This window comes from Cavia porcellus, unplaced genomic scaffold (assembly GCF_034190915.1).
Source record: "Cavia porcellus strain 051 isolate PalLab524CR breed Dunkin Hartley unplaced genomic scaffold, mCavPor4.1 scaffold_5, whole genome shotgun sequence".
NCBI classification, from domain to species: domain Eukaryota; kingdom Metazoa; phylum Chordata; class Mammalia; order Rodentia; family Caviidae; genus Cavia; species Cavia porcellus.
Genome location: NW_026947488.1, coordinates 52,726,058 through 52,744,544, shown reverse-complemented (window position 1 = coordinate 52,744,544; position 18,487 = coordinate 52,726,058). Strand labels below are relative to the sequence as shown.

The 18,487-nt window shown below is 42.0% G+C and overlaps 1 protein-coding gene across 6 annotated transcripts in view; it reads right to left on the bottom strand.

Moving 5' to 3' along the window:
* Positions 1-18,487, bottom strand: part of Dag1 (dystroglycan 1) — a 67,011-nt gene that overhangs the window by 17,924 nt on the left and 30,600 nt on the right. For all 6 annotated transcript variants that reach the window (XM_003476671.5, XM_063248857.1, XM_063248856.1 and 3 more), the window contains one exon: positions 954-1,349. In XM_003476671.5, coding sequence (XP_003476719.1) covers positions 954-1,229 — 276 coding nt within the window. In that variant the 5' untranslated portion in view covers positions 1,230-1,349. The remainder of the gene's footprint in view (positions 1-953; positions 1,350-18,487) is intronic.

Here is an 18,487-nt window from a genome sequence, read left to right as displayed (position 1 = left end):
TAGGGTTCTTAAGTGATTTAACATATTAGTATAAGTAAATCACCAAATCAGAGCAAAACTATGTTTGTTTATATTTTATTTTTAAAAAATAAATTCAAGGGGCTGGGGGTTTAGCTCAGCGGCATAAGCACTTGCCTTGCAAGCAGGCGGTCGTGAGTTCGATCCCTGGTACCGATAAAAATGAAAAAGACCCAAATAAATAAATAAATAAATTCAAACTGAGCATGCTGGTGCATACCTGTACTCCTAGCACTCAGGAGGTTGAGGCAGGAGAATTACCACAAGTTCAAGACCAGTCTAGGCTACATAGTGAGGCCCTGTCTCAAAAAAGTTAATTAACTGGTTAATTAATTAATTAAATTTAAAAATAAAAACTAAGTTAAAAGCACTTAAAAATTATACTTTGGGGATTAACTCTATGGGTTATAAAAGGTGACATTTTCCTATACACAGGAGTATCCTTCCATCAAACCCTTATATTAACAACCAGTCAAGCATGGTGGTATATTCTGGGGAAGCTGAGGCAGGAGAATTCAAAGTTTGAGGCCAGTCTGAGCAAGTCAGCAAAACCTTACCACAAAAGAAAAGAAAAATTTTTAAAGGCTAGCCCTTTTTAAAATGTAGCTCATTGTAAAGGTACTGGGTTCAACCTCCTAGTATAGTATAATAATAATAATAGTAATATTAATAATAAATAAAATCACTGACCAAAAGACCTACAAGAGTATGAATAAAGGCTTTGTCACAGTGACACTTCAAAACAGGAGCAAAAATAAAGTGTAGGATGCTACTGTGAAATTTATGGGGACCCTCCTGGGAACATCAAGACAGACATCAGATACCAGAAGAACTAAACTCAAAACTGCTACAGCCTAGAATTAAGAAGGAAAAGGTATCAGACTAAAATCGTTTATGAGAATGCTCCCTCATCTAGACTTTCTATCCAGTCTCACCTTGATGATTTCTCCACTGGAGGCGATTAAATCTGTGGGAATAGTCACTTGAAACAAGCGTCCAATAACAGCCATGCCATCAGGAATGCCGACCACAGTGGGAACAGCCTCATGGAGGTCGGACAGCACAGAGTGCATAGATGCCTCCAGGTGGCTCTCCCAGTGTCTGGTGGCCTCCGAGGGTTCACTGGGCCAGTGGGCCTGAGCCGTGGCCACAGAGAGGAGGAGCAAGGTCTTCCCCCAGAGGGGGAGCAGCAGCCAACAGCCCACGAACATCCTCTTCTAGGCCTGAGTCTGCCACGCCAACGATCTCACCAAAGAAAGAAGCAAGTGATGTCGTCCCAGAGCCAGGTCCTCACCCTCTGCACACCTGCTCCATCTCAGATCACCTAGAGCCTGAAAAAGAAAAGCAGACTTCAGTGATCCCCATGGCTTCCAAATTATGCTCTCAACCCCAGTGTTCTGCCCAGAATGTCTACCCTGAGAGCCTGTGCTCTCCCATTGCAGCCAGTTACTTAACTCTGGAAATGTAGCTGATTAAGTAGAAAATACACATTGAATTTTGAAAAAGGAAGCATAAAAAGCTCAGCAGCATAAGCACCTGCCTGGCAAGCTCAAGGTCCTGAGTTCAATTCCTGGTTACCAAAAAAAGGAATGTAAAGTATCTCATTAATAATTTTAAGATACTGATTATTACATGATGAAACAATATCTTTTTTTTTATTCTCTCTGTAGCTGGGATTACAGGTATACACCATATGTCCAGCTGTACTTTATTTGATATATTTGCTTATATCAAAACATTGTTTTAGTCAGGCATGGTGGCACACACCTATGATCCCAACACTTGGGAGGCTGAGGCAGGAAGATCTCCCCAAGTCTGAGGCCAGCCTGGGCTACATAGTAAGTTCAAGATCATCCTGTACTACATAGTGAGACCTTGTCTTAATTAAAAAAAAAAAAAAAAAACACATAAGGAAATTTAAGTAAATAGTAACAAAGAGGCTGGGCATGGCGGTGCATGCATATAATCCCAGGACTCAGGAGGCTGAGGCAGGAGAATCACTGTGAGTTCACAGCCAGTCTGGGCTACACAGTAAGTTCAAAGCTAGATTGAACTATATAGTGAGAGGCTGTCTCCCCCCCACACACAAAAAAAAAATATTACTAAAGAAAATATTTTTGAAATTAATTTCATCTGCCTATTTTTATTTTTTTTTGTGTGTGTGTGGCCTACCAGAGAAATTTCAATGGCACATGCAGCACACATTGTATGTGATGGGCAGCATGGTTCTAAACCTAATCAGACAAACGTGGGACTTTCTATCAGAAACTGGTCTGGTTTCTCAAACACTAAATAGCAGCGACTGTTTCAGATTCAAAGATCAGAACCAGGTATGACTGATATGTCTTGACTAGATCCTAGACTTACCTTAAAACCAAAACAGAAAGAAAATAAAAAACACACCAGATTCACATACTGAGCTTCTATAAAAGCAACAGAATCTGCACACAGGCTTTATCCTGTATTAACTGTTTGTCTTCCTATTTTTTATTTTTTTATTTTTTGGGTTTGTTTGTTTCCTTGTTTTGAGTCAGGGTCTCATTATGGAGTCCAGGTTGGCCTCAAACTTCAAGTGCTGGGATTAAAACAAGCCCAGCTATTGCTCTTAGGTTATTATGAGACAGATGAGAAACGTCTGCCTTTTTCCTGTGCCAGCCAGAGTGAGGTGTGGTTTGCCCAATGGCTATCACACCCTTCCCCTTGCATCCTTTTGCCCCTGTCTCCTCTCAAAATAGACTGAGACAACTTGTCTCAGTGACTCCCTGGTTATGTTGTGGCCACTCTACTCCAGGATATTCTGAGGTACTGTTTGACTGTCAGCCACAGTGCCCCTTTTAGGCTCCCTTCTCTCCAGATACTGCTGCTATGGCCTCTTTAAAGAAGGGTAAGTGGAGCCACTCTAACATGACCAAAATCTTGGAAGAAGGGATCTAGGTCTAATAACATCCCCAGCTCCACAAACCTAGTAGCTGTGATGAATACAGTTAATCTTCTTGAATATTCCTGTTTCTGCCCATCATTTTTCATGCAGAAGCACAAATGTCAATCAAACAGCTTACTTGCCATCATGACAGTTGGGCTGGTGTGGACACCCAATCACAGGCCTGCATTTGGACCAATTAGCAGGGCCAAATTTGAATCAACCATAATGCACACTTAGACCAATCACAAGCCTATAGCTACTATGTACTATGTCCCTCAGTGTCTCCTGTTAATCTTAAGATGGGTCCCCCTCTAGTATGCTGACTTTTCTGTGCTGCTACACAAATCCTGTTAAAATAGTTTTTCTCTAGTAGCCCTGTAAATCTGCTTGTGGTTTCTCAGGTATAGTGGGTTCAGAAAGTCATAAAGTACCTGGGATTTAGCTCAGCAGCACAGTCCCTGCCTGGCAATCGCAAGGTCCTGAGTTCGATCCCCAGTACCGCAAATAAATAAATAAATAAATATTTCTGGTCCCAAAGGAGAAAAAATATTTATAAAGCGAAGCAAACTGGTTGATCAAGTTTATCTGCCTTGTCAATCACAGAGACCCAGGCCAGATGTGCAGAACCCAGTTCTCTCTCTCCCTCCCCCTCTCTGTCTGTTTATTGTGGGACAACCTCTCACTATGTAGTTCAGGCTGTCCTTGAAATCACTATGTAACCTTATCTGGCCTCAAACTCAGCAATCCTACTGCCTCAGCCTCCTGAGTATGCAGATGATAGGCATGTACCAACATACACAGTTTACTCTCAACTTTATGAGTTATGTTTTTAAGATTTTGAGAATAGTGTCAAAACTCACTTTGAAATGGTTTCAAGGGCAGGAAATGCATGCATGTATGTATAGTCATCTGGCAAATGTAATGATTAGTAAAATACTTGTTTGTTTGTAGACAGGGTCTTGCCAAGTGCTGAGATTACTAGCATCTACCACCATGCCCAGTTTAATGTAATACTTTTGGGCGAACTTTTTAAAAAGTATGTTCAGAGAGATATGTAGCAATTGCAGAAATCACAGAATTATTTATGTAACACCAATTGGTAAACACCATGCTAGTAAACAAAACTTTTGGACTTTCTCACCCTACACCCTCAGCAGAGTAACTAGAAACCTACACAATATCATCCTACCCCCACTGGCTTCAGGAGCTGCTCTACCTGGGCTGGCAGCCACATACAAGACTGTGGAGCACTAGGTACACACAATAGGTGATCTCAACCATCATGAGCAATTTTCTACTCTGGAAAAAAGATTACGTCCTTGTCTGAGGCCATCTTGCCAAGGAGCTAAGTAGTATTTTTTGACCTAAATAACACAAAATAACAAACCCAATATTGCTTTTGAAAGAGGGGGGAATTGAAGTAGGAGGCATACTCTAAAATCAATGCAAATTCAGGGAAGGAAGGGAAATGAGATTAAAAAAAAACAAAAAACAAAAAACAAAAAACAGAACTCTACCCAGCAAGCTCAAGGTTGTGAGTTCAATCCCTGGTAAGAAAAGAAAAGAAAAATAAGAGAAAAGCTGGGATATAGCTCAGTAGTAGAGCACCCATGGATTTGACCTTCAGTAATGAATGAAAAAATGAATACATAAAATCATTGAAGCCACTCAAAAAAAGAAAGGAAAAATTTAGGTGTAGGTCTAAAAAATATGTACAGGACTTTATAATAAAAACTAAACAACACTGGTGAAAGAAAACAATCTAAATGAATGGAGGAACATATACATTAAACCTTCAATTCTTCCTAGATTGATATACACATTTACAATAGGCTAAATGCTCACTTTGGTGGCACATGTACTATATAATAGGCTAAATAAGGCCACACACAGCTATCAGGCCCTAATCCCTGGAATGTGTGAATGTTATAAAGAAAAAGACCCTTTGACAGATATGATTGAGAACCTTGACAAGATGACATTATCTGGGTGGGAATTCAACCACCAGTGTCAGAAATTGTACACACACAATAGGAGATGGGAACATAAAGGCTGAGACAGAGACTGGAGGTTATGCAAACCAAAAGGCTTAAAGAGGGCATGCCTTAATCCCCCAGCTACTTGGGAGGCTGTAGCAGGGGGATCTCAAGTTTGAAGTCCACCTGGGAACCCTAGCAAGATCCTATATCAAAATAAAATTTAAAACAAGAGTTGAGGATGTAACTCAGTGATGAGTACTTGCCTAGTATAAGTGAGATCTTGAATTCAGTCCTCATGGAGAGACAGACAGACAGACAGAAAAAGAGGTATGAAAACTGAAGAAGCGCCAGGCTTAGTGGCACATGCCTACAAATCCCAGCACTCAGGAGGCTGAGGCAGGAGGATCATCACGAGTTCCAAGCCACCCTGGGCTACACGGTGAGTTTAAGACCAGCCTGAACTACATAGTGAGTCTCTCTGTCTCTGTCTCGCTCTCTCTCTCATCAGTACAGTACAGTACAGTACAGTACAATACTGCAAGCAAGCAAGCTGAGGAAATGACTGGAGTGACAGGTCTTCCCCAGGGCCTCCAGAGGGAGCTCAGTCCTTACTGAAACCCTCCAGAACTGGGAGAATACAAATGTGTATGTTATTTTAAACCATTAAGGCTATGATGACCTCATTATAATAGGAAATAGGAAATTAATACAAGGTTTAACATAATGCACATCAAAATCCAAGAAACTGTTTTTTTGTAGATACAGACAACAGCATCCTAACATATATATGGGATAGGCAATGAAACTAGAATAACCAAAACAATTTTGAAAAAGAAAAATAAAGAAGAGTCATTTAACCTAATATTATGACTCAGATACTGCCTGCTGAGGTGGCACATCCTGTAATACTAGCACTTAGCAAGCCACATCTCCAGCTCTTTTTATTTTTTACAGACATGTGCCACCACAGGCTTTTCTAAAATAGATCTTATAAAAATGAAGAATACCAAAGTGTGACAAAGCTGGGTAGCACATACTCAGATGTGTGAAATGTTAAGTCTGCTTTCTGCTAAGTGTTTGAAACACATCAAAAACAAGAGTTTGGCCAGGCAGGCATGGTGATGCACATCTATGACCCAAGCACCTGGGAAGCTGAAACAGGAAAATCACAGCCAGCCTGGGTTACATAGTAAGACCTTGTTTCAAAAACAAACAAACAAATTTATTTTTAAAAAGAAGAAATTTAAAAAGTGGCCAGTACCTTGAGCTTTGCCTCAACTTCAGGTACTGCACATCAACTTGTGCAGGTGAGGACTAGAAAGCCCTGTGAGTGTTTGGCTCATTCTGCTCTAGCCCTTTACTCTGCCCATCCCTATGCCACCTGAATAAGGTGCCATGCCCTGTTCCTGACAGCAGTCTGTGTGCATCGCTACAGCCTAAGTCATCACCCTCAGGCTGCACCTAAAGTAAGGTATAGTAACATATAGTTAGCACTCACACAGTGCTATACCCCTAACCAATGAACAGGAAGGATACACACTATTTTCTTCTCTAAAGTTTCTTCTATACCTTTAATTTAATTTATTTACTTTCTGCTTATTCTTATATCCAGTTGATATTTTAACTCGTCTGATTCTCACTTTAAAATTCTCAGCTTATGTGAAAAAACCCACCAGTTATGAGACACACTCTGCCCTACCAGAAGCATAAGCTAATTCTGCTATCTCTGGACACATGATGAAATGGGGTGTCAGTTTCATGGGCATAACTAAGTGCTCTGACCTAGTAGGCATGTGATATTTAGGTCACAACTCCAACTACTATGTGTTGGCTTTTCATATGCAGAGGAGAAAAGATCTTTTTGCGACTTGGCCAAAAGCTGCCAGTGTCCTTCTGATTCTGGAAGCAAGGGTCATGTCTGTCTGTGCTGGGAAGCTGGTAGACTGTACCCACATACCTATAGAAGAACAGCCCTCCGAAATAGTTTCACACATAGTTCACATGCCCACATACTGGGCCACTGTAAAGCCTGTCCTTCTTGTTTTAAGATCAAAGACCAAAAAGAGATAAACATACTCAACCATGATAGGAGAAAAATATGCTCAGTCTTCCTGACAAGATCACCCTTAGTCATACTCCACTCGTTCTCTTTCTCCACTCTCCTTTTCTCTCTCCCCTCTCCTCCCTCTTGTTACATCCTTGGGAACATAAGGAAGTGGTCTAGGTGGCCCAAGAACAAGTCTCAGCTGGCCCAAGACAGTATCCAGCTGACAAGAGCTGCCGCGACTCTCCTACCAAAAGATATGTGGTGGAATGGGGACCCTGCACCAACACCCAGAACCATATCTACCATTAAGGTCATATCCATATCCATGCTCTCAGCTCTGCTCCAGAGTGCAATGAACTCCAACTCCACAAAGAGGGACACTACTGTAACTGATGAAATCTCTATATCTCTGAGTACACACATACCAGCAAAGCACACAAGTGACTGAGATCAGGAATGCCAGCAGCAATTCAATCCCTTACGTCTCTGACATCCTACCCCAGGACAGAAAAACTGTACAAAGTGTGTTTGTTCGTGACAGGGTCTCACTATGCAGTTCGGGATGACCTTGAACTCACTGTACCGCATACTTGCCTCAAACTCACAGCATTCCTCCTGCCTCAGCTTCCCAAGTGCTGTGATCACAGGTGTGTACCACCATACACAGCTTCTTTACTTCTGTAGTACCAGTGATCGAACTCAGGGCTGCCCTATTCCTGAATGCTACATTCCCATCCCTTTTTATTTCATTTTAAAATTTTGCTTATTATGATGCTGTGGATTGAACCCTGGCTCTTCACACTAACTACACCCCCAGTCATTTGTTCACTTATTCATTTGTATTTGGGAGTAAGGTCTCAGCAAGTCACCAACTTATGCAGGCGAGGCTCAAGCTTGCAAAAAACCAAAAAATTTTCAATCCTCCTGCTTCAGCTTCCCAGGGTGCTGGAATAAGACATGCACCACCATGCCCAATTGTTTTACCTTGAGACAGTGTCCCACTAAATTGTTCAGATGGGACTCTTGTGCTCTTCCTGCCTCTGAAGCAGGTGTATTTTAACTTTACCCAATCAGTCATCAGGAATGCAGCTAAGGAATTAAAATCATTATACAACAGGCATCTGTGATAGTGTACAAGAGAGTTCTTCTGGCCCTTCCTGTTAATAATAACAACCTTATCTAGACACATCTGAAGCATGTCAGCAGGTAGGGGAGGCACCAGGCCCTTTATGACCCACTCTGCCTAGACACCCTTCTGCCCCAGAAAACAGGAAGTCTTCCTCCCCTGCTGGAATCCTGGAATCCCAGCCTCAGCTTCAAGGGAAGCAGCTCCACTCATCCCACCTCCCGCCTCCCAGTAGTTAGTGTCCTGTCTGATGCACACAACAGATCCACTGAGCACAGCAAATGTTTTCCACTTAATAAACACAAGGTACACATGCATAGGCAGCATAAATACAACTCAGAATAACCCAGCTTCCTCATAGGCAGAAAACACAGGAGTGAGTAAAACTTTCAAATATTTTAACCAAAGAAGTCTGACAGAACTGCTTCTAGTTTTCACTTCCAAGAATGAAGGAACAGTTGTGTGACAATTCATTATATATCCAAATGAAATAAGGCAGAGGAGCCCACCTCCATCACTTGCACCACTCCTGGAAGCCCCTGTTCCCCACAGGCATCTAACTAAAAATAGTACTTATGCTGTTAAACAGCTACCTTTCAGCCTGGTAATAATTAACACATTTAAAGCAATTGGGGTTTTCATTTTTAAAAAAGATTAAATAAAATATCATGTCTCTTCAGCATAGACTACATAGTGAGTTCAAGACCAGCCTGGACTACACAAAAAATTAAGAGACTTAAGAAAATTAAGAGAGAGAGAGAGCAGAAATCTTAAAACAACACTTCATGTTCCATCTAACAAAAAGACACCCAGACACCCAGAAGTTAAATATTAGCTGATAAGTGTCACATTACTATAAAAACCTAGAAAGTTAACCACTTTAAACCAGCTCAACCTGAAAGCCAGTAAGATGAACCCAACACAAAAGAAAAAACAAAGTGTGTTTATTAGGGCTCCATATTCGCAAATGACACGCAAATTTCTCAGCTTCCATTAAAAACAGGCCCTTGTATGACCTGCCATCAGATGAGGGAGGTCTTTAGCCAAGTCACTGATGAAAAGTCAAGCCGTTACCCTAAAATTTCTCCTGGTCAGGAGGCAGAATGAGGTTTCTTTGCCAGAGAGTGAGTTCCTTCCTGGCCTGCTAGTGATATGCAACAATCACCATGATGGGAGGGCAATCACTGGGGAACTGAAGGGCACCCAAGTGACACATACAGCAAGAGTCAAAGATGGTAAAAATATGTGGGGGAAAAAATACCACTTATGATATGCTAGCAGAAAAGTACTCCGAACACGTCTCTCACTTGGAAAATTCTTGAAAACTCTCACTTATTACCGATATGAAAAAGAAGTACATACAAAAGGCAGTGGTTTTTGATCATAGTTTGTTTTTTTCTAACAAAGGCCAGAAGGAAGAAAAGATGTAACACCCACGTATAAATTCATCCAGGTGAACATATCCTAAAGAAAAGCAAAAAAGACAAAATCCAGGGCTGAATACATTCTGTACTGGGCCTGGTTTCTAACCTGAGTAGATTTTTAACATTTTATGTGACAGGGCTCATTGAAAATTTTTCTACACTCCACAGAACCACCATATGAGGCAGTTAAACATTACTCACTGCTCAATGGTTACAGTTAAAATTCATTCAGATGGTACAGTTAATGGGTTTGTGTTTTTTTTTTTTTAATCTTTAAAGTTTGGTGTAGGCAGGAGTGTTGCTCAGTACTGAAGGGCAGGCTGAGCACTGCATGAGTCCCTAGGTTCAATCTCCAGGAACAATCACACATCAACACAATATTTTCTAAATGGTTAAGATGGTGTATCTTGTTATGTATACTTAGCCATGGGAAATAGCTCAGAAAACACTACTCAGGGGCCAGAGGTATGGTTCAGTAATAGAATGCTAGCCTCGCAGGTGTAAGGCCTCAGTTCAATCCTCATCACTGCAAGAAAAAGAGAACAGAAAAAAGAAAACACTGCTCAGAATCACACCAATGACTTCAGAAAAAAACACTTTAGGAGGCTTTAATAGCATTCCCATGAAGAGAGAAGATGCCCAGGGTGGGACAAGGGTAAAGTGAGTCCAAAGACAAGAACCACGCCAAATCTGGCTGCTGTGGTCAGGAACTGGAGGCTGGGCAAAGGGGTAAAGGAGGTGCAAGAGGCAGTGGTCAGCCTCAGGAGGGTGCAAGTGGGAAGCACATTCTCACACTCTGTGGTATCTAAGAATCCAATTAAAGCAAACTACAATTATCTAAGACAGCCCAACAATTTATACTTTCAGTGTACATTTACTGATTACTCACCCCATAGTATGTGTGAGGCTTCGTTTGCTATGCAGTCTTTCCAAATTTCATACATTCAACTAAGATTTATACATATTTCCAAACTACCACACACCTGTGGTAATAAACTAAAGACATGTTCAGGATCGCATGTATGGTGGTGGCCCTGTAAGATTATAATGTAGCTGAAATTTTCCTATTGCTTAAATCATAGCACAGTGCATTAGTAGCACATTTGTGATAATACTGGCACACACAAATCTGCCAGTCATATAAAAATAGGACAATACAATTATGTACAATACATTAATACTTTAACAACTACTATTGGTTTATGTGTTTATGATACTTCATATCATTTCCTCAGAAAGCCCTCCTTGTACTTAAGGAGAAAGAAGTGATCTGAGGTTGTAGTTCAGTGGTAGATCACCTACCAAGCAGGCACAGGGGTTCAATTCCCAGCAGTGGAGAATAAGAGCAGGGGAAGCTAACTATAAAATAAGGTAGGGGAGGCACCAGGCCCTTTATGACCCACTCTGCCTAGACACTCTTCCCAGGAAATAAGCCTTCCTTCCCTGCTGGAATCCTGGAATTCTACAATTCCAGCACTCTGGAAGGCTGAGGCAAAAAAAGGGGTAAGGATATATCTCAGTGCACAGGTGCTGGGTTCAATCCCAATACTGCAAAGCAAAACAAAAAAACAGCAGCAACAAGAAAAACAGCCTTGTGCAGGTCCTTCAAGAGGCATTCCAACAGGGCACTGCTGAAGTCACAGGTGACAGTTCCATAAGTGTTACTGCCTGTGCAGGACAAGACATGGCAATGAAAGATAGTGACACTGATGATTCTAACCTTGCTGCACCTGCACTAATATATATCTTTGTTTTTAGCAAAAAGTTTAAAATACAATGAAAAATTTTAAAAACAGCCCTTGCTCATCTTGCAAGATGACAGGCGAAAATGCTGAGAAGCCAGATACTAAACAGAAGAAACCTCAAGCCAAGAGGACTGGAGCCTCTGGCACAGTTATAAAGGGTAATGTGAAGGCCAGAAAGTCCAAGAAGGGTCAGCCCTACCTCAGCCAAAACCCTGTCCTGTCCCCATCTGCTATGTATTGCAGAAAGGCTGTGTAAAAGAGGAACTACTCAGCTGCTAAGTCCAAGGCTGTGAAGAGAAAGGAGGTTCTTGCTACTGTCACAAAACCAGTTGGTGGTGGGGCTGGGTGTTTAGCTCAGCCGCATAAGCGCCTGCTTTGCAAGTGCATGGTCGAGAGTTTGATCCCAGTACAGATTAAAAAAAAAAAAAAGTTTGTGGTACCTGTTATAAATTAAGAACTGGTGGTCAATTTAATGCCAGTTGGATTATATCAGCACGGCACTGAGCATAGATGCTCCCCCTGAGGAAAGTTGCCAGCATACAGAGGTGGAGAATGCGTTGCCGTGTTGTTTCATTGAGGCATTGTGGGTTCTCCTATGAGTTGCTGTTTGAGCCGTTGGTTCTCCTGGAAAAGCTTTGGTCCTCACAATGAATATTGCTTCCTGGCTGTGGAAGTGAAGACGTGTGCTGCTTGGTCTCCAGGATGAACTTGTCACAATGGCTTCCTGCTTGTTGTCAGAGGAGCTCGGGGCCTCCATGTCACTGAGGATGGTTGTAGTGCCTTTTAGGATAGCCCTGGTCTTTGTTGTGAGTGTGACTTATTGGCTCCAGTGTAGAACCCTCAACCTACCAGCACGGCTCCTTCACCCCGCTGGCATGGACTTTGTGGCTTCCACCGCTGACCTTTGGGCCTTCCTGGCACGGATCCGTAAGACTGGCTTGAGTCCTTCTTGTGGGCTTTGGACCTCCAGTTGGACTCGTGGGAGGCATTGTCATGAGCTCTTGGTTTTCATCTGGACTCATGTAGGATATTGCTTTGGGATTTAGGCCCTTTACTAAATATTCTATATCTTTGGTGTTGCAGACAGATTTCCTAGATTTTCTTGTGTTAACTCCCAGTGACCATTATAAAAATATTATAAACTCCACGTCCTGATTCTAATTGTTCTCTGTGCACAACCCCTGACTACAACAGTACCCAAATGGTTAAGCTTCACAAAATGCCTAGATACTACCCTACTGAAGATGTGCCTGACAGTTGTTTAGCCATGGCAAAAAAAAAAAAAACCCTATACTCAGCACATGAAGAAACTGCAAGCTACTATTACCCCCAGGACCATCTGGATCATCCTCACTGGCACCACAGAGGCAAGACAGTGGTGTTCCTGAAGCAGTCGGCCAGTGGCTTGCTACTTGTGACCAAGCCTCTTAACTGCAATCATGTAGTTACTTTTTTTTTTTTTTATCTGTTTGAGACAGGGTCTTGCTATGTGGTCCAGACTGGCCATGAGCTTACTTTGTAGCCCAGGATGGTCTCAAACTTGCAATAATCCTCCTGCCTCAGCCTCCCAAGTACTGTGATTACAGGCATGTGCCCCCATAAAACACACCAGAAATTTGTCTGTATTCACAGCACTCAGGAGGCTGAGGCAAGAGGATCATTGCAAGTTGCAAGTTCACAACCAGCCTGGGCTACAAAGTAAGCTCAACTGTCTCAAAAAGAAAAAAAAAGTTTCAATAAGATATTATTGTACTTAAACACTTCTTAAATTCAGTGCAGCCTAAATGTATTTTTAAAGACTACAGTTGTGTACAGTACATCCCAGGCCTTCAACATGCACTCACTGTCTCTGAGTTCATTCACTGACTCACCCACAGCAACTGCCAGGCCTGCACACTCCATTCACATTAAGTGTTCTATTTCTTAAAAATCTCTTAGGTCATATTTTTACTGTAACTTCTGAATGGTTAGTTGGATTTACATACACAAATACCACTGTGCAAAAACAGTCTACAGCATTCAGGACAGTCACATGCTGCACCTAGGTCTGCACCTTAGGACCAGCAGATTATCTCACCTAACCTAGGTGTACAGTAAGCTATATGATCTAGGTTTGTATAAGTTCATATGACCAACTAACAACACATTTCTCTGAAAGCCTTCCCACTACTATGTGATACGTGATTATACTTTCAATATATTATCAATAGGCATTTTTCAAGTAGGTGTTCACTGGAAACGGAAAGTTGTCACGTAGTTCTCGTAGCTCCCTCTCATTATTCTACCCCTTCCCCAACTCAGCACCAAAATAAAGAATACAGCCACACTGTGGGACCAGGATCATCCATTGTTTTTTGGGGTCAAACCTGGATGAGGAGAGCTGCCCTGAGAAGAAAGGAGGGAGAAGGGGAGAAGTGGCCCACCACTTGATCCTGGCAGCATTTTTCTTCTGCTGCTGTTTCCTTCCAAAAGATGCCTGGCACTTAGTAGACAGGTACTTGGCAATGTCTGCAAAGTACAGAGAAAGGACTTCCACTAAATTCCCCAAACAATTTCCAAGCATGAAAGTGATGGCCACTTGATTTATACATTCAAAATAAAAGTTGGCCGGGTGTGACGCATGCCTGTAACCTCAGCACTTGGGAGGCTGCCGTAGGAGGATCACTGTGAGTTTGAGGCCTGCCTGGGCTACAAATTGAGTTTGAGGCAAGCCTGAATTGCACAGTGAAATCCTATCTCAAAAAGACAAAAATATGTAAATAAAAACAAATTAGTTCCATTGCACTACGAAAGATTAAAAATAAGTGCGATAACTCTAAAACTAATATGCTAATTTGATTTCAGTGAATTAAGTTTTAAAAAAGTATAACAGAGCTGGGCATGATGGCTCACACTTGTGATCCCAGCACTCGGGAGACTAAGACAGAAGGATCGTTGCGAGTTCAAGACCAACCTGGGCTACAAAATGAGCCCAAGGCCAGCCTGAACTGCAAAGAAACCCTGTCTCAAAAAGACAAACAAACAAACAAAAAAAGGGTGTAACAGCTGCTAGTCTTCCTGACTAATCAGACTCCAAAGAATAGGACTGAGATAACTGGCCACCCTAGCTTCCTGGAGTCCCCTGGCCCGCTCAACATTAACTGCAGTCCTTTGGTATAGGGTGGGAGCCCAGAGTTCAATGCTTCAGAAGCTGAAAATCAGGGGTCTTCCAGCTCATGATTACAAGTTCTTGCACAGTCACTCAGAAGTGCCACTGCATCAAGTATTTAAGCAATACTTCAATTGTCAGTGCTTAAGGCTGTGACCTACACATTCCTTTCAGCCATGTTGTTAGAATTTGACCATCAAGAGCATTTCTTTCATGCCAGAAATTGCCAGATCAACACACTTCGTTTATAAGAGAGCCACACAAAACTAGCACCCACTGCCTCGGTTCAGTATTCACAGAAGCCTCGAACTGATCCTTTTATCTACTTCAGCCTTGTCACAGATGCAAATTTTGAAGAATCACAAACTTCCACGACAGTATAACGTACATACTTTCAAAGTTTGACACAAACAGCCGAGAAAGACAATCTTGCAGACTCTCAAAATCTCTGCTCTGTAAAAGTATGGTCACTCTATTGCGAGGTTTTAGAACAATGAGCCAGACCAGTGTGAGAAAGACAGAGACATCTGCCAGGTGGCGCCTCAGAATCAGGCTTTTTCCAAGAGCACAGTTCCCTGTGAACTGGCCAAGCACAGCTCCTGGGCCAGGCCCCACCAGATGCCATCCTGCCCACTTTCCCCAGCAGAGGGTGCTGAGCCACTCTCAGGCCACAGCACAGGTGCAGAGAATGCCCTGGTTAGGCACACCACTATGCCCATAAACTGAAAACACCCAGGTGTTTTCCTCCTGCTCACAGCTCTGAGGCCCCAACGGCTCTCTGCAGATGGTTTACACTCAAGGTCTACATGAAGAAACCTTCAAAGACACACTGTCCTCCCAGTCATCTCTGTTCCCTTAGCACGAAGCTAAAAGTATTTTTCACTCCATAGTAATTATTTACAAATTAATTCCTGAATTTTAGAATCCAAGGATTAAAAACTCTGAGTAAAAAATGGACAAGGGAATAATAAATGTAAGGGATCTGTCTTATCAAGAACATATTATGGGGGCTGGGGATTTAGCTCAGTGGCATAAGCGCCTGCCTTGCAAGTGTGTAGTCGTGAGTTTGATCCCTGGTACCGATAAAAACAAAAAAGACAAAAAAAAAAGAATATATTATGGTGGCTCACACATCTCCTACCCAGAAGGCTGAGGCAGAAAAACTGTTAATTCAAGGCCCAATTGGACAAAAGTGGGGTGTGACTGATGAATGTTAGTACAGTAAAAGACACACTGCCATTAATACTTCCTCAAAATATTCTCCTTTTGCTTTAAGAACACTTACTCCATCATTTTTATGAATTTTCTTTTTTTCTTTTCTTTTTTTTTTTTGAGACGAGGTCTCACCTTGTTGTCTAGGCTGACCTTAAACTCATGGTGATCCTCCTGCATCTGGCCTCTCTCATGCTGGAATTATAGGCATGAGCTACCTCATCCAGCTCTCAAAACTTTCTAAAGCAATTCTGGAAATCTTCTTTCATGAATATCTTTCATTATCCCATTGTGGATGCCTTAATGTTCTGAATCAATTAAAAAAATTTTTTGAGACAGGGTCTCATTCTAGTTGAGTTTGGCCTTAAACTCACAGCAATTCTCCTGCCTCAGCCTCCCAAATGCTTGACTTACAGGCATGCGTCACCATGCCTGGTTTAAAATATCCATCTTTCACGGTCATTTTGACTTTGGGAGAAGAGCCAGAAGTCATGAGGTGCCAGATCAAGTGGAAGAGTATACACTCTAAAGTTTTCACAAGCCTGCCTTTCCGCTGGATGGCATTCAGCAGCATTCACAGTTTTGATCACCATTTCCAAGGACACTATTCACAAAGTCAGTTCATGTGGGAGTGGGAGTAAATTTGAGGGGGGTTATTAGCAATGTGTCTTTAATAATTTTGTTACATAACATTCACTGTGTATTTTGACTACCCTTTGAATTATCAATCTGTAAGAGAAAATAAACCATATCTGAGATCTGTGGATAAAGTGTAAGTAATGTGAAAAGTACATCTGCACACTGAAATAAACCTTTGGATTAGCTGTGGTTTCATCTCACAGGATGGACCCAGCCCTCAAGCTGTTGTACCAATTCTTGGGGTGTGAGGGATGGAAACTCTGAGGTCATGAGTTTGCTGGGAGAACTTCCTGCTTCGCACTTTTGAATGCGGCCTTTCTGCTAGCCCACAATGACTTTTTGAGGTGTCTTTGCAGATTCAGGATTCTGCTAACTGGCGAATGTACTCAACTTTTTAGTTCCTCATCCCAAAGAAGTCTAAGTTTTCCTCTAAGCATCTGCTAAACATCTTGATCTAAGGCTGGCTGGCAAAATGGCAGAGAACTGAGAGCTGCTTCCATCTCGAGGAAAAGGAGCATCTCTGCGTAGCCTATACTTCCTTGTCTATTCCCCTTGTTTTAAGGCAGGTCAGGGTAGGTAGCAACAGTGAGATCCCAGAAAGATCCTACTGAGGACTGTGGTTTTTACTTAGGTAACAAATGTTTCATCAGGCATGGTGGCACACACCTGTAATCCAATCCCAGCACTCAGGAGGCTGAGCCAGAAAGACTGCCAAGAGTTCAAGGACAGCCACCCTGGGCTCCATAGTGGATTCAAGGCCAGCCTGAAGTACATAGAAGGACTGTCTCAAGAACAACAAAAAAAGAGACAAGGTTTCATTATGTAGCCCAGCTGACCTTGAACTTGTGGCTATCCTGCCTCAACTTCCTGAGTGCTGCAATTAATAGGCATTTGCCACAACACGCAATCTCAAAAATTTAAAACAAGGCTGGGGATGCAATTCAGTGCAAAGGCCTTGAGTTCAAAGTCTATTACTGGGTGGAGGAAACACTATCAAAGTCTGTCACATGTTCACTTTTTCACTGAAAACAAAAACCAAGAACTGGACACCCTTGAAACACCTTTATTCAAGTGCAACATGAATAAACTGAAGCCAACTCCATAACATTTTTGTGCTGAGATGAGGACGGCAGGCCCCCCACATGCTAGGCAAGCACTCTATCACTTTAGCTAGGTCAGCCCCTAATCCTATGCTGAAGTAACCAGAGTTAAAATCAATTTTAAATTTTCTTCAGTAAATAAACATACATAGCTGGGCATGGTGGTGCACACTTGTAATTCCAGCACTCAGGAAGCTGAAACAGGAGGATCATTGTGAGTTTAAGACCAGCCTGGCCTACAAAGTGAGCTCAAGGCCAGCCTGAACTGCATTGAGAGATCCTGTCTCAAAAAGACAACAACAACAAAATAAACTCATATACCATGCATTCAAATCTTGGTACCTACAGAGGCTATGGTAGCCTGCAAATACTGCATGAGAAATAACATAGGTAACATAGCAACTTTCCAACCAAAACAATAAAACAGAACCTGGGCACAGGATATGACATGAAATCTTATTGTACCAGAAAAGTAGTGAAGACCTTCAAATCATGATGAGAACACAAGTACCAAACAAGTGGTGCACACCTGTACTAGTCGTCATGGCTACTGGAGAGGCTGAAGAGGGTCACAAGTTCAAGCCCAGCCTGAGCAGCTCAGCAACTTAGTGGGACATGTCTCAAAATAAAACAGCAATTTAAAAACAAACAAACAAACAGCAATTTAGAGTGGAAAAAACTGTAAAGGACCTCGTTCAGGAGAGATGTCCTCGGGACAAGTCAAGTTAGCCTTATGCCTACCCACACGAAGCTAATGAGATGATACTAGAACAGTTGAAGGAATGTTAAATATGTACTGCAGATTACGTAATAGTATTATACCACTGTTATAAAACTTCCTGATTTTATCTGGATGCAGAAGTACATACCTACAATCCTAGCACTCTGGTAGACCAAGGCAGAAGGATCTCAGCCTCATCTGAACAATTTAAAAACTTAGCAAGGGGGCTGGGGATTTAGCTCAGCGGCATAAGCACCTGCCTTGCAAACAGGCGGTCGTGATCGATCCCTGTACCGATAAAAATGAAAAAGCCAAAAAAAAAAAAAAGAAAAAAAAAACTTAGCAAGACCCTGTCTCAAAAAATTTAAAAAGACAGTTTAGTCCAATGTAAAGGCCCTGGGTTCA